General features: G+C 38.4%; 1 protein-coding gene across 1 annotated transcript; it reads left to right on the top strand.

The window, feature by feature from the left end:
* Positions 1-261: 261 nt before the first annotated feature.
* On the top strand, positions 262-23,351 carry LOC132257332 (protein TANC2). Its single transcript, XM_059754194.1, has 9 exons — positions 262-1,652; positions 11,387-11,605; positions 11,685-11,815; positions 15,393-15,603; positions 17,086-17,427; positions 17,492-19,894; positions 19,963-20,314; positions 21,672-21,864; positions 21,939-23,351. The coding sequence occupies exons 1-9, from the start codon at positions 1,565-1,567 to the stop codon at positions 22,197-22,199; spliced, it is 4,200 nt and encodes a 1,399-aa protein (XP_059610177.1). The 5' UTR covers positions 262-1,564; the 3' UTR covers positions 22,200-23,351.
* The last annotated feature ends 124 nt before the right edge of the window (positions 23,352-23,475 follow it).

Raw genomic sequence — 23,475 nt, 5'->3', positions numbered from 1 at the left:
ATAACATTTTTGGCATATAATGTTCCCATATTGCTTTTCACATGGAGAACCATTTTTTTTTCCTCCACAATCCCACAAGTGTTTCGCTGCTGGGCGCTTGAAGGTGTTTGTGAGGAGTTTTGTGTGGATTTTTTATGGGTCTTGGAAGTGAATGGATCGCGTGGAAGTGACTCGCGCTGGTGAGAATCGGCCAGAGACTCCGATTTCATTTGCTTGGGAGTCTTTCAGTTGAGTTGCGACCACTAACCGGTCTGGGTGTTTCACTCTTGTGAGCTCCTGCGCGATACAAAAGGCATTAATATATTTTATTTACTCACTCGCCTCTCAGCCGTGAAGATCAGACACTTGTTGTGTGAACTCTGTGAGTGTTTAGTCCCGATTTCCGTACGAATAAAAAAAAAACAGACGGATTTCGAGGAATATCACGGAAATATTGACGTGTCTGACGGGAAGCTTATCATTTCACGGAGCAATGATTTCTGTGCCGTGTCGCTGAAGCAGCGATAAGGAAATAATTTCACAAAGTGAACTGATTAATTTGTTGTACATATATCAACAATTGAGTGTAATTGATATTCGTATCTCGGCGTATTTCTCAGTGGAATCGAGATGTGTGTCTCTACGAAAATAGGAAGTTCCTTATCTGCTTAATTCACTTATTGAATTGAATTAAATTATATTTGACACATATGTGAGATTCAGACCTAAATGGATTACATTGTTAACAATGAGGAGTTGAGCAAGTGAAGATGAGAAGAATGAAATTGTGAACAAGAACTGCGCTGTGCAATTATTTTGGATTGATACTTTCGTGGAGTTTTTTCTTTGCATGAACAGATAAAAGTGTATGTCGTGAGGGTCTCTTGACAAGACAAACATGTTGCAATATGTATGTACGCTTCGTTAAGTAATTGAATATTGCTACTACACTGTGAGTTTTGCTAAAAACTGGTCGGACACTTGATCACGAAGAGAGTCAGAATTGCATTTTCTTATCCCAAGCCGATGTTAAGACACATACAAGTATAATTTTTGATGAAAAATATATGCAGATGGTTCGACTTTTAATATCGCGAGTGGTGAACGGTGAGTTTTAATTGAGTTGCATATTACAATATCCTGTGAATTGAGGAAAAATATGTATTAGGAGTGAGAGGAATATGCAAATATACTCTTGTGCACCTTTGTAATGGTTGGCATAAGGTGTACATCGATGAGCATAAAGAACAAGTTGAGCAGGTACTAACTTTAGTCGACTCATTTTTGTGTGATGTGCTGCAGAAAAATAATGAATACAGTGAATTTGCATATGTGACGCGCTGCAAAGTATATTCTCAGTGGAGAAAAAAAACTGCTGCGAGAGTAAAAGTACACCTCAAATGTGCAAGAATAGATACAGAACACTTGGCATCTGGCATTTGGCAAATGCCAATTGGAATAGGGCGAAAACAGAAGTGAATTCCAGGTAGTGCACAGTTTTCACAAGTTCTTCAAATGCACAACTTGCTCGTGTGAAACACCCAAGACAGCGTGAATGCTATAAGTTTGGAACACGTTTGTGAAGATGCCAATTACGAAGGAGAAGTGCGGCGAGAAGGGAAAACAGGAGAGTCTTCTAAGACCAGCGAGTGGTCTGAGCTACAGTGTTTTAGGTGAGACTGGCCCCAAATTTCACTGTTGTTCCACGAAACAACAAACTGGTCCGTGGGAAAGTGGCAAAGTTATTGTGGCATGAAAAGGGAGATCCTTTGCCGATATTCAGTCACTTCGTACAGGTGTCCAATGCGCGATTAAACTGAGGAAATTAAGGAGATATTATTGTGGCTATAAAAAAAGTTTTAATACCTATAAATTGCCAATAGACGCTATTCTAAAATCCCACAGAGAAGTATGTATTATGTTCATTCATTAAAATTTCAAGACATCATGCAAAACGCCCACGTTTGTGTCTCTTTACGGCAACTTTTTTGTACATATTTATCTCCATATGTACAAAAATCCAGTTGGCCGAAGAGGAAAAATACCTTCTCAGTATATTATCAACCTACTGCCGGCTGATATTATTGTAATATCAATTAGTGAAACAGTTCAAGTGTAGGAGTTCACTGAGTTGTATACAAAGGTCTCATTATTATGGACAAGGGGGAGATAATACACCGCAAATCTGTACACCACTTTCGAACGTCTTTAAAAGCATTTTTCATCGCTTTTCAGACTTAATTCTGACTTATCACAATGTAATCTAAGTTTTGTCTTCAGAAAATGCTTGACTAAATTGTTAGGTTATGAATTGGACTTAAAAAATCCTTTTTGGACTTATTTAAAGCTTAATAAAACCAGGCAATGAGTAAATATAGAGAATATCACAATATTTCCACTAAATAATTAGGTTGAATTCGCCATTTTAAAGCACAAAAAAAATTTAAGTTACATTTTTGAGGTTATTGTTGACATTTAAGCTTTTTTCCCAATAAATTTGAAGATTCTTCGATCAAAGATGCTCAATTCTGTGGAGAAAAAGAGAAATAACCTCAGCTTAAACAAAAATTTGACGATTTTGAGGGCTATTAAATCAACTGAATCTGTTTTAAATCAATCACATAACCTAGAAAAGCAATAAAATTTATTTATCTAAGTAAAATCATATAGAAAATCCTTCAATTTATTGAAACTGAAGCTTTTGCAATGCAAATATTCTATATATTTTACCACAAAAGCTGTACACCACTTCTGACCATAATATCTGCCCCTTGATTATGGACAAAATGCTGGGAGAGAGACAGAGAGAACTATTTCCTCTACCAGTGCAATCGACTATGACCTTTTCGTGTCAAATTTCTTCACGTTTGCATATACGAAGGAGGGAGGCGCTTCAGAGGAATACAGGGTCTTTGTTTTTCTCGGAATTCTCTTTATGAATTGCCGTGAGAGCATCTAAGAAGCGAACTTGCCCATGATGGACCCTGAAAAAAGGTTTCTTCACTTGTTCCTCTTCACGAGAAGGTCCAGAAAAAAACACAGATACACTCTGAATTGGAGAAAAGATGAGGAGAAAACACTTTGTGAAGAGCAACACCGACAGCCTGTTGCATTCTATGCCACTTAGTTTTTTCTTTTCTTTTCGAGTGATTCCTCCAGAGTTGGGGGTTGACCAGAGGTGAATGATTTTCTTTTCATGCCACGATATTCTACACAATCTGAAGAGTGAGATAATTAATCTAATCAAATATGTGCCTCTTCACTGCTCCATTCTAAGCATATCTCAACTTCTGTGCAATGTGTGTTAAACATAATAATGCACATATTAAAATATAATTGACCACTTATTGGCAGCAGTTTATGTGTGTTGGCATGAAGGATGTGTCGAGTGAAAAGGTATCTCAAAGTGACCCTCTTATAGCTCTTTAAATTCATGTGATTTATTTCATCTTACAACTGATTTTATTTGCATAACTGTTTTGCAAATTATTATCAATGAAAACATTTTGAAATATGAAAAGTAATAAATTTTATGCTCAAAACTCCGCAGACTGGTTGGCTCTGCGAGATTACGCACATACATACGTACTCACCCAATTATAATTAACAACTATTTTACAATCTCTCGAGCAGCGAAGGTGCTAAAACAGCGAAAAAGTTGTTCTTTTTGTGGAACACTATGAATTTGCCTATTCACTGGTTTTTCTCATATTCCTTGTATACATTGGATATACATAAAAAGTATATTTCTGTTATTATGACAAAGTAATCAGCCAAGGAGGAGATAATATGCCTTTATTCTGTACACTTTTACAGTCGCTGTACAGAAATCTTTAAGACTTTAGACACTTCTGAACGCGTTTGAAAGCATTTTCTAACACTTTTTAGACTCTTTCAGCTCTTTTTTTTATACTAATTTCGCTAATTTCTTACTTGTCACGGTCAAATTCAGTTTTTTATCGTCTCAAGATGTTTAAGGTCAAAAAACTCGAATGTGAAGTTCTTTTTGAACAAAAATGCTCAATTCTGTCAAGAAAAAGATAAATTTCCCAGATTTAACACAAATATGATGATTTTAAGAGGTTTTTAATGGTTAAAATCGGGTTTAAATCAATCACATAACCTACAAAAGTAAGAACTTGCTTAAATTTTTTGCTACAGAAGCTTTTGCAATGCAAATATTCGACACTCGAATTAATAATATATCTTTTATTATTCTTTCTACATAAATATGTTGATCCACCTAAAGACAAACTATTTGTATTTTTGCTGTTTCGGGTCTAAGATTACTACTTTGACACTGTTTTTGTATGTATTTGAGCAGTGAAAAGAAGTCAAGTTTTCCACTGATGTATTTCAGACGACGTGTGCGTGTTCACGACTTAATTGGTTGGTGTCGATTATTGTTACTGAAAGCAATTAAGCATTTTAGCTATTAAATACGGCGTATGCATAATGTGATTTGGCTGAGATTTCACCTTAAGTGTCGGGTCATTAGCGGTTGAATGATGCCGCCTTTGTGACACGGTGAAATTGCATTTTGGCAAGTTTCCTGTAATTCACATATTTTTATTGTGATTTTCTCCTTCTCAGCCGACACAGTTGTGTGGGCTATTTGCTACCTGTGGTAATTAAATTAGACTCCCGTGGCGAGTGCTAAAGAGTCTTTGCGTGCAATGAGACAGACTGTCGAGATTTCTGCCAATTTCTCAATGGAAACTAGCAATATATATCCCGATCTGGTTCCACCTACTCAAAGTCCGCGCGAGATTTTCATTGAACTCGTAAATATATAAGATAGAGGCACTCGGAGTCGTGGTGTCTGATCGTAGGAAAAGACTTTTTCGCATCGATCTGGGTAAAGAGAGTGGACACGCTTGTAGGTAGATTTCGATGAAGTAACCAAATAAGTGAGTAACTGCAGATAGTTAATAATATGGTTTTAAATAGCAATCTTTTGCAACTGCACAGCGGATGAAAAGAAGTTCACAAAGTACACAGATTGAGCCAAAGTGTGGCTTTAAAACGAGATAATTTTGCACTTTACAATAATTCAATCGTGCGCCGTTGTATTTGAGATAATTAATTTATATTGTGAAATTTTTAATACATTACCGCCAATTTTGCACTGCAGCTCGACTTACAGTATAATACTTAAAGGTTAATTTCGATTTATGCACTTATTAATTTGTCATCCTGAGAATGTTGATTAAACTCAACGAGTGGAAAAAATTTATAGACATCCATTAAAGCTTGTGACTTTCTGATCGATAAAATTGTTTGTTTTATGGAAAAAACAATTCTCTTCTGTACATTCTTCTGTGCATTCTCCATCATCAAAGTCAGGCATCATTTGCAAAATTGTGAGAGGAATATTGCATTGACGAGTAATTATATTCAACGAATTTTATGATATAGTCATTGAACCGTGAATTCCATAAATCGTTAAATGCTATTGCCATGCACTTTATGCAGATGGCAAAGTTCTTATCCGCATTATTTATTGCCCATTCGGCGTTCTATCTGGGATTTTCGACTGGATGAGGCACGTTCGCTACGGAAAAGGCAATATTCCAGCAAATTACTGTACCTTCAGTGATGCCATTTAACACTTGTGAGATAATCCATTCGGCATATGTACATTTTTATACCAAACATACGAATAATGTGCAATCATAAATCCATTCCAAATATTATATATCACGTTTTCTCACTCAAGAGTACTCTTTCATTCTTTATCTCTGCAAAAGGAGGGAAAATGTCTGCTCGCATTTTGTGCACGACGTGTTTTCTAAAGTCCATCGAATTATAATGTTATATTCACAATGTGTGTGTGAAATTAATTACTATCTATTGTACGTTTAAAAGAACTTGTCTTGATTTTAGACCATTTTAGAGAAGAAATATCACTTCTGCATGTATGGGGAAAATGTATCCCCTGAAATGCTCTACACATGTGGCCAAAAGACCAACAAAGAGTGATCTGAAATCCTCACAATATTTTACAAAGATGTAGATAATAACCCCCCAAATAGATTTTTATTAATTTTGCAATTTTACTTGGAAAACAATAGGTAATTTAAGATTTTTTCTTCATCAAATTTAGATTTTCTTTTCCATTGAGACCATAAGAAACCCTCAAAAAATCAACTAGTGACTTTCCCCTTTGATTTGTCTTAGCAAAATTAGATTAATAGACAAAGATTGGCTTCCACAAACATCATCTCTCAGAAACAGAAACAGGTTGACTTGAAGTAAACACGAATGAAGAGATCCACTTAAGAAACATATGTAAAACGTTTATTGATTTAAAAGTATCAAATTTCGAAATTACCAATTCAAATTCTCTCCCAAAAAATTATGGATATCGATATTCTCTGGGCCTTTCTCCTTCTTGTGTGAAATGGCAAAATTATTGATGATGCGTAAATAATGGATTTATTGGCGGAGGCTGAAAAGAGGCATGTTGTTCGGTGGGTTACTTCGGATGGCTTAAAGTTGCAAATTTTAGAAAAGCCACTCTATCACAGCATCTTGATGGGCACATTTTCATCTCCGGGATGCACCTGATGATTTGTAGCAATAAACCTGAGCGCAATGGCTGTGTGTGTGTGTGTGTGACAGGAGTGAAATAGGTATGTGAGTTATGTACTCCACCTTGAGAATAAGATGCACGAATGCAGCGCCAAACGGCACAATGGGATTCACCATAAATAACATAAGAGTGAAATGTGAGGTATGATTTATTTGTGGTGCATTATTGTTGTAATTTCCCGCCTCAATATGTACACACATAGTGATATCTACATGGCGTAGAAACGCGTCTCTGGGGGCCCGAAGAAGTGCTGTGTTCTTGTACGGGTACATGGCAAAAGGTTGTGGAAGGCTTTGTGTGCTCAAGACAAGTCTAAGCCAAGAAGTCAATGGACTTTCTGGAAATTGTAGTTCATGCAACACTGTCGCCTTTGATGCACTACCATTCCTTAAGGCAGTCATCTCTCGGTCTCTCCTCTTGCCCATCGCACTACCGTTCTGTCGCTTGTTTGTCTTGTATTTTTATTTAACGCGGTTCCGGTAATTGTTAGGTAAATGCGTTTATTCAAGATCATGATGATACCGTAAGTTAGACTTTCTTATTTATTCACACGTTTCTACTAAATGAATGTGAGATTATTCCACTGTTCCACAGCAATTTACTGGCTGGAATATGTACACCTTCACTTTGTCAAGTAATATGTATGATAAAAGTGAATATTTTGGAAGGAAAATGAAAAGAAAGAAATTTTCTATACTTGAGTGGCAATAAACCTACTTTTTTCTCTACTGTAAAACACTGATGGTGAATTTGAGACAAAACAACTGGTGAAATTATTTGCTTTTCACTCATTTTTCTCAATGAAGATGAGGATGAAAGAGAAAGGAACAAATAGAAAAGTATTGCTTCCCATTTTTTTTTGTACAATCAAATATTCAAATTCCGTGGCGTGCAATATTTTATTCACTCCTCGTATGGATTCTTGACTTTTTCTTCCATGCACTTCATTCATACGCTTTCCCCCAATTTCATGTGGGCACTGTGACAAATATTGACAAAATTGCTGGAGGTCTACATTGAAGAGTATATAGTGGATATTTGGGTACATTCATAATTTCGTAGATGATTCAATGAGTGAATGAGAAAGTACAATTGCGCAATTGAGTAGCCTCGCCTTCGTGAATGAATTTTACAATGAAATTCAATTGACCACTCTTGAGATAAATTCAATGCGAAATCCACCAAGTGACATCATTGCATTCGATGAAGTCATATATAGTCAAGTGGGCAGTGATACCATACAAATCGCGCCGTAAAACTCATTGAGATTGATATTTTAGTGTAATTTTATGGCGGACTTTATCGCGCAGCTTCGAGGAAGACGCTAGAAAAGATGTTTGTAGATCAACAAATAATAATAAAGCTGACAATATGGCAATGATGACAATCATTAAATAAATTATACCACGTGTCTGTTGTGTGAAATGTAAAATGGCCAATATATACTTTTGATTTCTGGAAAAAGACCGAACAAAATTCCACATTTCCACTCCTATCGGTCAGAAATTCCTCAGCCGTCACTGCATTGTCGGTTTAATATCAATTGCGTGTGTGAATGTAATGGATTTCCTATTAATAAACAGACTTTTAATCTTTGCGAGCAATTAAATAGACCAAAATGGAGGCGATAAGATAAAAGACGAGGCGCCGCTTTCTGGCACCAACTGAAGAACATAGAATGTCTACTGATAAGATTATTTATTAACTTATTTAACATGCTTTATGGTGTGGAAGCGAAAAGTGAGCAAACAGCAAAAAAAGTGTAAATGACACAATTTTAGAAAAATTTTCATTATCACTTTGGCGCAAATCATTCCCCTTTATTCACCGCTCTGGAACGCTTGTCGTGGACTTTTGGCATTGAAAGTATATTTAGTTACAGAAGACTGTTTGCAAATCTGAGATTAAGGAGTCGTTGCAACTTCACAGATTTCGTAAAGGATACGAATTGGCTATGCAATTTTACTGCTTTCATAACTTCAGTGCAAAGCCAAGTTAGATGTCTATTTAATACGATCTTTAGCTGTTAAAAGGTCAATTCTTTGATAGTTCTCCTTGACCAGGGGGAGATAATACAGACAGAAGTGGTGTACAGCTCAGCAAGAGGGAAAAGTGTTCAAAAACTTTCAATCTTCCTTTCCTGCATGCTTCTTTTACAGACTAATCATCCCAATTCTTTGACTTTCCTTTGAATTGTACGAAGAAACACTCCTTTTTTAGGTTATGTAACGAATCACGGACGGATTTAGTGAATATTTCGTATTCTAGCACATCAATTCTTGCGCTAAAGTCATCAAGACTGCTAGTCATTGAAAGAATGCAATAGACATCGATATTCCCATTCTTTGATGCTATAAAACACTGCAAATAGTAATGAAGTTGAACATAACCTCGAAAAGAGTGTTGCGTACTTGAAAAATATTTATTTAGATCACTTTTCGCGCGATTTTGACGGTAAATCAATAATTTAAAGTTCATTGGTAGCTCATTAAAGATGACTTTATCATCTAGAATGCTTGCCAATGAAGTTTTTTAAGATCTCGTAGTGATATTTTTGAGGTTATAGTCGAAAAAACAGAGATTTTAAGTGGATTTTTACAGAAGTATTGCAGGGAACCTTAAACTTGAAATGCAATTTTACGAATTCATAACATTGGGAGCTTATTTAAAATGTTATGAAATTAAAGCGGCAACGATCCCTTATTCTATTATTTCTAAATTTATTGCACTCACTCTGTTCCACATACCTTATTTAAACATGTTTAATTCTTTTTATATCAGCGGGATCTTCTATTATTATACGATCAGTCAATATGCATACTCTTCTGGGAGATAAACGCGTGAAAGTTTAATTAAGCTTAATTGAGTAATAATTGTTGGATGTGGAAAATTGTCTTGAAATGGCGATAGAGGCAATATAATGTTTTCTTTCCACGAAGCCTAATGGCAATTGTACGGATGGAGCAGGTAGTTTTCATCCGACACTTTCTTATGAGGCGGCAAAAGAAGTTCTCTTACATGAGCTCGAAGTAGGTACACCCACTTTTGTGCATAATTTGCGTCACACGGCAACGTTTGCAGGTTATAAGTACATATCTCTTGCTTACTCACATATCAATACATATGTAGTCTGGTTGGAATGAATGAAAATGTGGTGCGAAACGTGGGCTTTGGTTGCAATTTTATAAATCGCAAGAGGTCGAATATCATTGAGTAAAATTCACTATATGTGAAATGCAGTAAATTTTAATAAGATAATAACGAGTCTCCTAGATATCGAATCCATGAATAAATTGTGATGTCAGACATCTACAACGGCCAGATTGAGCCAACATTTTATGCCAGATTTGCACTCAATATTCTTGTGCAAAAAAAAGTGAGTCAACAGCAAACAAGCTTGGGGAATATTTTCCGTTTCAATAGTGGAGATAAAAGTATTTGTCTTGTGGGGTTGGGTTGTGGATTTGACGCGTCTTTTCTCTTCTGCAAATTGCGTATTTGGTCAATTAATTCCACTGATTGAACATCAAATGGCATTTATGCAAATTTGACATCATTTTCATTCAGTAAAACCTCTCAAGACTTTTTTTGTTCCCGCTCGAAAACTGCTCAATATTTTGCTACACGCAATGCTCAGACGACGATGGCTCGAATTTGAAGGTTATTGGGTGATGAAGAAGCGTGAGCATTAAATTATGGAGAGGAAGAATAAATTTCAATGGAAAGTGGTGAAATTTGAATACTCGTTCTGATCAACGAACTGCTAATTTCTTTTTTTTCGTCCCAAAAAATTGATTAGATCAGCAGATTCTGGATCCATTTTGATAGTAAATGCAAATTTTTGGCGAAAACACGGCGATACAGCAGGATTTCTAAAATACTATCCATGTTCTTCTCCAGTTAATTGATTGACAACAAGGGGCTGCTAATATTGGGGATGCAGTGTCACTTTTGGCTCGAGATGCAAATTCAGATTCCAAAAGGTTTTTTCTTCGGTTCATCGCGTTGCATTTAATAGAAAATGATATTTTATCTTGTTATCTTTACAAAAATGCATTTATGAAATGATTGTGTACAATTTTTCAAAGAGTAAAAAGCGAATTTCTCAGCTAAAAAGCTTGCAAACACAAATGAATAGACAATATTATTTTAATATTTGATGTTCAATCGGATATTTACGGTTTTATGCAGGTTTTACGATGAAAACAAGTGAAAAACCGGAAAAATCTCCTAATTTTACTTTCTTAAATTTCTTTTTTTTGCTCACAAAATACATTTTTCTCACAAGATCTTCTAATTTATGTGTTTAAAAACAGATTTATTTATATTTCTTAAGTACTTACATTGCTTTTCTCTGTAAATTATCTCAAATCTGGTTGAAATAATTCTCTCAATGCTCTAAAATCTAACCTTAGACCCAAAACTTCTCCCAACGAGACAATTTGACACCTACAATATATTTTTTCATTCATTTTCCACACTTCTAAGCATACTTTCTAAGATCTAAATCGCGATGCAGCGGAGATGCAAGATGGTGAAGCATGAAAAATCCATATTAGCAACCCCTCGATTGGCAATTAAGGCGAAGTGGTTCACATATTGATTACTCGCCGCCCATTCGCATTGCATTATTCTGTGTCTCAGAAAGTAAATTCCCTATTCATCATACTTTGGGTACAATATGTATATATATATATATATATATATATATATATTGATTGCCGCGACAGAAGTTTGTCTGTTTGTTTGTTTGCTTAGCAGCGCGCGGTGTACAAATGAGTAAAAGAAAACTGTGTAATGTTGTCTTTTCAGATTTACAATCAATTCGGAGATTGCTAGAAAGTGAGACGACCAGCAGCGATGGCGATACATGTCCAAGTTGTCAGATGCCATTTGACAAAGGCAAAAAGCGGAAATTAATTGATACCTGTGGTCATGAGCGCTGCTACTCGTGCATGTTCAAAAATGAACAGTGTCCCAGTTGTATCGCCGACCAGAAGTCGTTCCCATCCGCCGAGGCATCTGGCAATAGTAAGTGTGATTGCTGAAAAAACACTCAATATTTCTCATATCTGACAATTAATTATTTAAATTTCAACCTTCGAAACAGGTAAATTATCTACTAATGGCGGCTGCCATATTCAGGAAAGTGATTTGCAAACATCTCCAGGGTCAAGTGTTGCACAGCGAGGCAGCGAGCTGCTCAAGTCGAGATTCAGTTCGGTCTCGCAATTGCTGCAGGTAATTTCACTTATACGACACTTAATTGTTTGCAATATATATTTTATTGGGGGCTTCACGCACATCATTATTCCGTGTCATTCACCAAAGAGTGTACAATAAAACACTCGCTAATGGTGGCTCGATGAATCTTCCTCCATCCGCTGAGCTTTTGCATTCACGATAATGCCCACTTATAGCTCAAGAGCGCGAGGACATGTATCAAGTGTTAAGATGTGTACATCATTAATTTCTCTCTAGTTCTCGCGCTCATGTGTGAATCGATTTACAATTTTTTGATCACTGAAAATTCATCTTAAATAACCACCGAGAATATCAATCATTGATCAGACAAACCATTCATCAACGGAAGAGTATCACGAAATGTGATTTCTCAGCCCTAATGCCTCATCAAATATTTACACGACGTGAAATCAATGAACCTTATCACTTGTTTGGACGCAATTATTGTATAACTTCCTCTCTTGCTGTTTACTTTTTTCCACTCGCTGTACATAATGTGCGCTTTATTGTAATTTATCAATTTCACTTCAACATTTTCTGGATCATTCCTAATCAAGGTTTGAAGTTATGGAAGTTTTTCGTGTACCTTCACACTTTAATAGAGTCTTATTAGGGCTTACGTATAGTTCGTATGGTTGTAGACTCATGAAATCTTTTCGTAGTGATATTAAAAAGGACTAGAGGGACTTTAGGGAACAATTCCTAATAGATCTTAGTAGAAAACACGACGAAATTCGCTTAAAACAACTGAACAAATCGTTGAAAAGGAAATTATGCTAAAATGCAATATTTTGGCGTCCCCCACGCCAACTTTGCTGCCCTCTGGCGGCAATATGTGGAGAAAATCATAAAATATTTAAATTTTAATGAAATATCCTCAAAATATTTAAATATAATTTTATTTATTTTAATATTCTGCCTGAAAATATTCAAATTTTGATTGTTTTGCAAATTTTACTTGGAAAATAATCATAATCCTGAAGACATTAAAAACATATCTTAACTGGCAAGAATTCAAATGTTACTCAGGCCCTCACAAACGGATCAATGATTAGTCCGAATGTTTTCAAACTCGGCATGATAATTACTTATTAATGGGGGAAGATTAATGGAAAATTTCAGACCATTAGCTTCACGTGTCAATTGTGTGAAATTGTGCTTTTTGCGAAGATTTCGACGATCAAATGGAATTCTAATTAGAGTTTATTTGAGAGAGCAGAATCAGTGACAAGACATTGTACTTATTCAGAAGACAATTGGGAAAAGGCATCGGCTTCGGAATTCTCAAGGCATCTTCTCGTGCAGGAAGAAAACAACAGGGCAGCAAGAGAGCATCCCTTGAGGCCTGAAGCAATGTGTATTGAAAATCCCTCTTTGCGATTGTTATTAGTATTGTTAATCTGATTTTTATATGAAGACAGAGGAATGAGAAGTTGAAAAGGCGAAGCGTGTGGAACAAAGAATGGATTATGTTTGCGGTGTATAGTGTTTCTTTAGGTGATCTCTCTTCCCAGTACAACCTATATATGTGCATATATATCCATATATAAAAAAATGCCGTGCGCGAGCGGGTAAAAACTGCATATTATGTTATCTTCTCCACTGAGCTAAAGTGCCGAATACATGGAAAGAATGTATGGTTGTTTTGACGCAAAACGGGTTAGCTTTCTTGTATCCATCTTCTTATTCTTTATATATATCTTATATGGGATGACTCATCAACGGTCTGAGAACAAGTTTCCCCACGATTAAAGTTCACGAGAGATTTAGAAGGATTGTTACAATTCCAAGTAAAACTTTTATGTCTTCCCTTTGCGCCATGCTTCGGCGTCGCACGGTCATGATGAGCAGCGCAGAGAAATCCATCAGTCAATGTTGTATAACTACCTGTTCTATATTGAGAATGCACTTTTATGCTGGCCTGCCGAGGAACTCGTCATCGGTTCAGGCTTCCATATACACACTTTCGTCAATTTCGACACGTATCGATTTGATTAAAAAATTTCGTCTCAAGACATTTCTTTCGTCTGCGGATGATGAGCTTTTGTACGCACTCACCCATAATTGGTTTCTTCATTTTTCTGTTAAGCACCATTTTAATGAAGCCACATGACCACAAGACGCAAATGAATGCATTTTTGCTGCTCAGACTCGGAGAAATTAACACCCGAAAAAAGCAGAATGATGAAGCTGTTTCTTTTAATCTTCACTCAATTCTTACCCAAAACCTTCCAACCAAACATATAATTTTACTACACATATTTCACCTTCACATTTGTGCGCGAACAGACTTATTACAAGCATTTATAATTGCATCCATTAATTAGTCCCAATAAAATGTTTCGGTTCGGGAGGCAGAAGAAAAATTCCCTGGGAAACTAAGGTTCAGTCCAAGGGGCAGATATTATGGTCGGAAGTGATGTACAGCTTTTGCGGAATTGTCAGGAATTGGAAGTGGTAAAATATTTCGAAAATTGACATTGCAAAAACTTGTGTAGCAAGAAATTTAGGCATTTTCCAAGTTATTTTGCTTAGAAAAATCAAAGTTTTTACTTTTCCAGGTTATGTGATTGATTTAAAACCGATTCTAACAATTAAAAACCTCTTAAAACATCATATTTGTGTTAAATCTGGAAAAATTTCTCTTTTTCTTGACAGAATTGAGCATTTGTGTTCAGAAAAGACTTCATTAGGGTTAAGAAAAGGTCTTAAAGTGAATCCTAACCTCAAAACTGTCTGTTTGCTTAGTTATTTTCACGGTTTTAGCTTCAAAGTGGTAAATTAAAACTATTTATTTATTAAAAAACATTGAGATATTCACAATATTTACTCATTTCCTGATAAGAAAGTATTAAAATGAGCCCAAAAGCCGGATTCATAACCTCACAATTTGGTAAGAGTCTAAAAAGTGATGGAAAACGCACTAAAAGACAGTCAGAAGTGTCTGAAGTGTTGAAGATTTCTGCACCAAAACTGTACAGTTATTATTAAGTGACGCAAGAATGGAGAATATTATTTCCCCCTTGGTTGAATCAAGTGAATTTCATAGTTTACATCCACACAGATCGTCTGTGTATAAATTCTTGAGGCACAAGATGAACATTTGTGGATAAATTCAGCTTTTAATCATTGGGTTCCTTCATAAATTCTATACATTCTCACTGTTTGAATTCGCATTTTGAAGTTTTTCATCCATTCTGGATGCCAGAATGTGCTTCTTTGTCTGCATTTTATTCCTAAAGTTTCTTTCATTCTCTATCTTTAAAAAAAAGGGTGAATTAAGAAAAGACTGAACACAGAACGGTTTCGTGAGAAAAAGCCATTTAGAATTTATCTTGGCGAATTTTGGGCTCAAAAGTGTCTTCAAAGGTGGACATTTTTGTGAGATATTTCGATGGAAATTCTTAAATCTACCGTTTGAATGTGAAAATTATAACATTCTCGGCGAAAATGGAGCGTTTTTGATGCTCACTTAGAGTGAAATATCATGTCTGAATTTAATTTTGTAATTTCACTTCGTCTCTGCACAGAAATGCGATTCCTACACATTCATTTCCCCGCATTTGTGTTGCAGATTAATCGGAAAGATTTGAAGCAAGATCAGATGAAACACTTGAACCATCCGGCTCTCAAGAGGGCAGACGACTTAACATCCCGCCTATGCGCCACTCCTCCGCAGAATCGTAGAAAGATCTTCAACACGAAGAACCTGCGCAGTCCCTTTGGTAGCCATCGACGGATCGCCTCGGCGGCCGCAGCCGCGGAGAATGCCGGCGATAGATCAGGTAAGGATATGCTCTTGTGCTGTTTGCGATTAAGGAGAGAATGATCGAATGCGAAATGAAGGTTCATCGTCACTCTGCGCATCCACTCAATCGGACTCCGTGGTCACGGTGAGGCATCGCAAGGCGACCTGCAAAGATGGTGCTGATAAGTCTTCTAGGTTGAGCTCATCTGGCTCAGCATCTTCATATGCTGGCCACTTGTCGTCACTTGTCTCGGGCATTGGCAAGATTAAGTCGCTGTGGACTGCTCAAGCCTCATCAGACAACATTGGGCTCAATCAATTGGCAGGCATGGAAGTCTTCTCTTTGGCCAATGGCCAGTTTTTCACCCCTTTTTTCGTTTCTCGTGTTTTCGTAATGCACATTTTCATTTCGCCAGACTTTTTTTTATGCATTATTACTCATGGAAATTTCCTTTTCTTCGTTTTCCCTGTCTTGCATGGATGTGATTATACCAGCAGTTTAAGGATTTTGTGTTGCTCTTTTTCGAATTGCTTGCATAATAATGATGTGGTTTCGTTGACCAATTATTTTTTTGCAGATGGAATTAACATAAATTGGTAAACATGTAGCGTTTATGAGATTATTTGCTCAATTTACTCAACTTGATTTTTATTATGCACTCAATATATCGATGATTTTATCAAAGAAAATTAGCAGAAATTAGTCAAAAAATCACATTTGAGATTCATTTTAAGCACAAAATTGCCAAACACCCAAAGATAAGCCACTGAGAAAACCTTATCATAATGCTAATGTTGGTAAATATAGTGTTGAAAGCAAAATTGTGACACTGCAAATCTCCCCTTCTCCCTTTTCCTCGCGATGTAACACGAATTAAGTATTTAATTTTCAATTGCCCAAAATTAAAATGCCTTCAATTACACGACCATTAACATATAATGAAGTCAGCCTTGATGTTATTATGTAAAAATGTATTCCCAATTTGTATTATTATTATTGGTGTAAATATCACGCTATAATTAATTATCACCATCATTTTATTTTCCATCTCAATTTCAATATTAAAGTACAACTTTTACTTTTAGAGAGACAGACAAGAAGAAAAATGTGAAATTATTTGTGCTTATTTTTCCATCCCAAAAAATTTGAATACAATATCGTTGGAGGCTATAAAGCTGGAAGGGAAAGTTTATCAAGACCTCCTCTTTCCATTGGTGAAAATGTCGCTGCAAGTGTTGCAAAAGCTATACTTGAAATGATTTTGAGTCTTTTGCTTTTGAAAATATCAATAATTGCCGTAAACCAATCTTCTCACGGTGAACCTCATGGACTTAAATGCTCTTTTTTCTTGATGAATTTTAAAAATATGGTAATGAGCCGAATCCCTGGCCGAGTAATTTTTGCTTGAGACAATAATTTTTCTTCAGAGTGTTTTTTTTTTTTGAATTCAATATACTAAAAGACTTTTAAATACATGTGTGATTATTGTCCTTTGATGGCCGCATTGTCTCTCTGCAGATGAGGATGTGGAGGTGCCGAAGGAGAAGTCATATCACATGCCGGGAAAGTTGAAAGATGAACTGCAGACAAGATTGGGCTTCTTTCTGGACAATCCCTTTCGAAGTAGTGCTGAAAGTGCCATAAAGCAGCCACTCCAGTCATGCACATCCCTCGTGTCCAGCAACACGAGTCCCGTGTCGACTCTGACTGGATCCTCAGACGCCGACATGTCGCGCGCTCTGCAGGACTCTGGAGCCTACATTGCGGGCTCCAACTCAATTGGCTCGCTCATGTCGATGTCCATCTCGGAGCAGAGCAACAGCTCTCTGAGTCCAGTGACGCGCAGACACTCCGTGACGAGTAAGGAAGACTTGCATTTGCCTAATTGGGGTTGATTGACTGGACAAGGGTTGTTTCTTTGCAGCATCGCAAGCTGGGCAGGTGGAGGATTTGACGATCTTCAAGAATCGCCGCGTTCCCATCAGACGATCTGCACGATCGGGAGCTCTCAAGGGTCCTGTGGATCCGAAGATCCGCTTCGCACAGTACAGACAGATGCAGCAATTGACGCTGAAACCGCTGTTCTTTGAGGTTCCCGTGCAGGAGCAGGAGCCGCTCTTCGTGGGCCGTCAGTGGCTGATGCGAGACATCTCCAATATTCTCAATCAGACCGACTCGCAGGGCATTCTGCTGCAGGGCAGCCCGGGCACGGGCAAGACAGCTGTGCTGCTGCAACTCGTGGAGCACTCGTGCTTCGGGCGGCGGCACGGCGCCGGGGCGAAAGACACTGAGGGCATCTACTGCCAAGCGAACGTGGTGAATGAGCGCATTAAGGCCCTCTCGTCGTACATCGTGGCGTATCACTTCTGCCAGGCGGACAACAATTTAACGTGTCTGGTGCCGGACTTTGTGCACTCGCTGGCGGCGCAGCTGTGCCAGGCGCCGCAATTGTCCGCATACCGCGAGTACCTGCTCAGCGAGTCGCACCTGCAGAACATTCTCAGCGTGAAAGAGTGCATCGCGGATCCAGAAAGGGCACTCAAGATGGGCATTCTGGAGCCTCTCATCAGCCTCAGGCGATCAGGCAACATCACGGCCAAGAACTGTGTCATCCTCATTGACGCTCTCTGCGAGGCTGAGTACCACAGACCCGATCACGGGGACACGCTGTCGTCCTTCCTGGCCAAGATGGTGGCCCACTTTCCGCCCTGGCTCAAAGTCGTGGCCACTGTGCGCACGCAGATGATGGAGTTTGTCAAGATGCTGCCGCTCACGCGTCTCTCGCTCGACATATCCAATGACGCCACGCAGAAGGATATCTTCGAGTACTGCACATTCAGGATGAAGACCAGCAACAGTATCGTGAATAACATCCATCCGGGCGGAAAGGAGGGCATCATGAGCAACCAGAGCAAGTTCATACAGTATCTGATTTCCCTCGCCAAGGGATCATTCCTGTTCGTGAAGCTCACGCTGGATCTGATCGAGTGCGGCCACTTGGTGATCAAATCCTCGAGCTACAAAGTCCTGCCCGTGTCTCTGGCGCAGATCTTCCTGCTCAGGTTCAACCTGAAATTTCCCACGGTGGCCAAGTATGAGAGAGTCTCCAGCATCCTCAACATCTGCCTCGCCACGCTCTATCCACTCACGCAAGTGGAGATCTTCTACTCCATCAATGCTCTGCACGCCAACAGTCCGCTCACGTGGCAGGACTTTGTGGAGAGCTTCAATGAGCTCTCGGATCTGCTGATAAAGCGCCTGGACAACACCTACATGTTCTTCCATCCGGCTCTCCGGGAGTGGCTCATCAGACGCGACTCCAACGAGAGCGTGAAGTTCCTCTGCGACTTCCGCCTCGGCCACGCTGCCATTGCCTTCCGCCTGTCGCGTCTTCATGCTCCTCTGGATGGTGAACTGGCTCTGGAGCTGGGCCACCACATCCTCAAGGCGCACATCTATCGCAACAGCAGTCACGCTCTCCTCCCGCGTGATCTGCAAGCCTACTGGGTTTCGTCCGTGACTGACTGCATCTCCTCCTCACTCTGCACACTGCGCAACGTCTACAGTCCGAACATCAAGGTTTCCCGGCTGCTCCTGCTCGCCGGCGCCTCGCCAGACTTCGTCACTGACTTCGTGGGCAACGCACCTCTCCTCTGCATCGCCGCATCCGAGGGAATCGTGTCAATGGTGAATCTGCTGCTGGAGTTCGGCGCTGATGTGGAGAAGTGCAACAGTCAGGGCAATACGCCACTCATCCTGGCCGCTGCCAAGGGACACTGCGACGTTGTGCGGCAGTTAGTGGCCGCCGGGAGCGCTCTTGGGCACACAGACACCTCCGGCCGGTGTGCCTTAGTCCACGCCGCGCGAGCCGGGAAGCTGAATGTGGTGAAGTACTTGCTGGCATGCGACTGGATTGCTCGCGATGGCTTCAGCGACGTGAGCCTCCTTCAAGCCACGCAGCAAGCACTCGTGGCTGCCTCGTCTCAGGGCTCCACGGACATCGTAGAGGAGCTCCTCGACTCAGCTGATGTGCAGATCGACGGCGAGGACAGCATCACGGGCGAAACGGCCCTGACTGGAGCGGCCAAGTGTGGATGCGTGGACACTGTCACGACCCTTCTAGTCCGTGGCGCCTCCTGCGAGGCTCGCAATCGGAAGAATCTGTCCGCTCTCCTGGTGGCCGCCAAGGACAATCACCGAGGCGTCATTGAGCGCCTCTTGCAATACAACGTCAACCTGGAGGATGCGGATGGAGATGGCAAGACGGCCGTCATTGTCGCTGCACAGGAAGCCAATGTGGATGTGATCGAAGTGCTGGTGGATCGAGGTAAGTCTATATTGCAGTGGTTCCGTCTCGCTGACTTCAGAATCACACCATCATTGCTTTCTTTGCAGGAGTGAATCTGGAGAAGACAGACAATGAAGGTCTCACGGCTCTGAGCTGGTCATGCCTGCGTGGTCATCAGCAGACTGCCACTTATCTGATCGAGAAGTTCGCCAACATTCACCACACAGACAAAACGGGCAGAACGCCTCTGGATCTCGCGGCATACCAGGGATCGGGGGCGCTCGTGCAGATGCTGCTGGATCGCGGATCTCAGATCGAGCACGTGGACGTGAATGGCATGAGACCTCTGGACAGAGCAATTGCGTGCCGGAATGTGCAAATAGTGCAAGTCTTCCTCAAGAGAGGGGCCAAATTGGGCCCAACGACGTGGGCAATGTCATCGGGAAAGCCGGAGATAATGTAAGTTTCTGCCCAGACAAGGGAAAGATAATATACCTAGCTAAGATCTGTACCTTGACACTTCCTAGGACTTCAGAATTCATGAATTGTTTATAAAATAACTAAAATCAACTAATAACTGAAACGTAACTAAAATCCGACTGAAATTTAACTGGAAATTAACGGACAACTTAAGAACCCACGTTTTCATGATCTTCTTCCGCTAAATTGGACTTTTGCGTCTTTTTCTTGATCATAATCCTTCAATTAAGAATAAATTCTCTTTTTTTTTAAAAATTTTTAACTAAAAATCGCTTCGGTTTAGTAAAGTAAGTTAAGTTTAGTAAGTAAAATCAGTCAAATAACCTAGAAAAATATGTCACAATATCTCCCCTTGTAGCCAGATACTTCCCTTATCACTAACTGGTTCCAGACTACTTTGAGATAAGACGATTTCTATTGCTTTGTCTCACTCTGAGGTGTAATGAGAAAATTTATAGTGTCTGAAGAAGCCGGAAAGTGTCGTTTTTGGGAAAACCAGATCGAATTTAACATGTTCTTTGTCTGCTCTTGTAAAAGTAATTTAGCCAAAAATAGCACAATCGCACGCGTTTTATGCTTTGTTTTGTCTGTTTTCCATTCACGGGTATTTTCCCAACTCTGTGTACAATTTTATCTTCAATTTAATATTCTTTAGTTTCCCCTAATTGGATATGCAAATATTTGATTTCTCCGCACTTTTTACGGTTGAAGACTTTATCAATCTCACTTGAATTTCAATAAGTTCGCTTTTAAAATTAACAGAATATTTATGATAAAATACAAATATCTTGTTTGTTTTTCTGGTTTCTGGCTGATAAAGCTTTAAATTCAAGGGGCAAATCACAAGGCGATTTTTGAGGAATCCTAATGGTTTCAATCAAATATTTAATTATTGATTAATCTTTTGTATAGTAAAAATCAAAATTTGAATATTTTCGGGCAAAATGCTTAAATAAAATAAATTATATTTAAGTATATTCTGGATATTTCATTGAAATTAAAATATTTGATGATTTTTCCCACATATCGCCGCCAGAGGACAGCAAAGTCGGCGTGGGGGACGCCATAATATCACATTTTTCTCATAATTTTCTTTCTATTTTTACGTATTTTTACACTTTATGGACTTCCTGGCCAGGAAAAGAGGAAATTTGAGCGCGAGAGTAAAGTTTTGATTAGCTTATCAAGCTTGGAAAGCATACCTATAGTTTGGAAATTTATATGAAAATCAAGAAATGATTGAATAATCACAAAGTTAAAGGTCTAAAATCGCAAGACTTTTGCCTTCTGTAAATCAATACAGCAATTTCATTAAGGAAAATATGCATTTTTCCAGGCTTCTACTGCTGAATAAATTACTGGAGGATGGAAACACACTGTACAGGAAGAATCGCCTTCAGGAAGCCTCGCACAGATATCAGTATGCGCTGAAAAAGTTCCCAGTTGACAACTCAGAGCACAGTTCGACTTTCAATCAGCTCAAGATCAACTTTCTGCTAAATCACTCGCGATGCAACAGAAAAATGAATGTGAGTGACATTGTTGGCTTCACTGCGCAGTGTTTCTTATCATTTGACTGATTGTATTTGTGCTCAATTTGCAGAATATTGCAGAGGCGATAGATTTAGCGACGCAGGCAATTGAGATGAACTCGGAGAGCTACGAGGGATTTCATCTGAGGGCGAAGGCTCTGCTGGAGTGCGGTCAGGTGGAGAAGGCCTTTTCAGACTCACGATCGGCTCTGCAGCGCGGACAAACTGCCTCGATGGACATCAAGAATGTCCTCATTCGCTTTCACGACGAGGTGCTCAAGCGGAGGGCGTATTTGCTCACGCACGAAGCCGACTCGTCGACCGATCTATAGGAAAAGTCCAGCAAGAATGGCCATAATATTGCTGATAAGAGCAAATTCTATAAAAATTGTAGATAGGCAAATTTAGAACATGTATAGAAAAGACATTCTTACTTTTTATGTTATTGTCACGCGTCGTAAGGAATAGGAAATGCAAAAAAAAATTGTTTGGCATGAAAAAGACTGATTTCTTGCTTTTATCTTTGTCTCTGAAAATTTTTGTCTGCCGAAATCTTTTTTTTTAGTTATTTTGTCGTCTCTTTTTTATCTCTTTAAATACAAATTGCTAAAAGCATTCAGAGTTTATGTTACTTAAATTATTTAAATTATTTTTTTTTTTACTTTCCACGCAATTTTTTCAATTTATTTTAGATTTTATAAAACTACGATGAACAGAGGGAAATATAGCTATTTTTTGTGTAATCTTTTGATATATGAACAAATAAAACTTGCTTTTATGAAACATTAATTCTATTTCACAAACTCAAGCGAAATCCGAAAGAAAACCACAATTTTTCACATCCAACTTTTCATTCATATTTTATTTCCCAAAACTCATATTTTTCAGTTTTTTTTTCATATGTATACATAATAAGAAAAATATTATTTTATACATATAAATTACATTAAATTTCAACAAAATCAAAAATCAGTTTTTTTTTGTGGCGGAAAAATTAAAACTTGCTAATAATTTTCTCTTCCATTTCACGGAAAAATAAAGAAAATTTCTTTTCTTTCTCAAAAACAGTTTAATCAATTGCAAAGTGCTGCGAACGAATGTTCTTGAAATCTGAATTACATTTATTTAAAAGAAAAAGAAAAAGAGTTCATCACACGAATTAATTGTACAAATAATCATGAATGTTTCAATTGTTTCTACAATTTTCATTTTACTTTATTATATCCGTCCTAGTGTTTTTTTCTACTAATTGGAAAATTCATCGGAGACTTATGCACTCCTCTTCGACCAATTTTTCCTTCACAATCACTTCGCCGTCTCCCCAATTTGCCTCTTTCTGAATCTGAGTTAAAACCAAAAAAAAAGTTGACTGGACACTTTTAAGGCCACATGAAAATATTTATCGTATTATTTATCATTTAACTTCATTTCCACCAAACCAATTTTATGCTTCTTCTTGTTTTTTTTTCTTACTTCATCTTCTTTTCCTCAAATTCATTATTGGCATTCTGGTTAGCAGATTTTTATGTGTTTGTTATGTTCTTCTTTTTTTCATGTATTCCTCGCCGTTCGTTATCTTTCTCTCTTCCTTTTGTGTTTTCACTGTAA

Source organism: Phlebotomus argentipes, unplaced genomic scaffold, assembly GCF_947086385.1.
Source record: "Phlebotomus argentipes unplaced genomic scaffold, Phlebotomus argentipes genome assembly scaffold_4, whole genome shotgun sequence".
Lineage (NCBI taxonomy): Eukaryota > Metazoa > Arthropoda > Insecta > Diptera > Psychodidae > Phlebotomus > Phlebotomus argentipes.
This window is presented reverse-complemented; position numbering and strand designations above follow the sequence as displayed.

Bases quoted from the DNA above. Each gene is read 5' to 3' on its own strand.
- LOC132257332 (XM_059754194.1), top strand. From the start codon at position 1,565: ATGCCAATTACGAAGGAGAAGTGCGGCGAGAAGGGAAAACAGGAGAGT. The intron at 1,653-11,386 runs GTGAGACTGGCC...TTGTCTTTTCAG, and splicing joins TCTGAGCTACAGTGTTTTAG to ATTTACAATCAATTCGGAGA. The intron at 21,865-21,938 runs GTGAGTGACATT...CTCAATTTGCAG, and splicing joins GATGCAACAGAAAAATGAAT to AATATTGCAGAGGCGATAGA.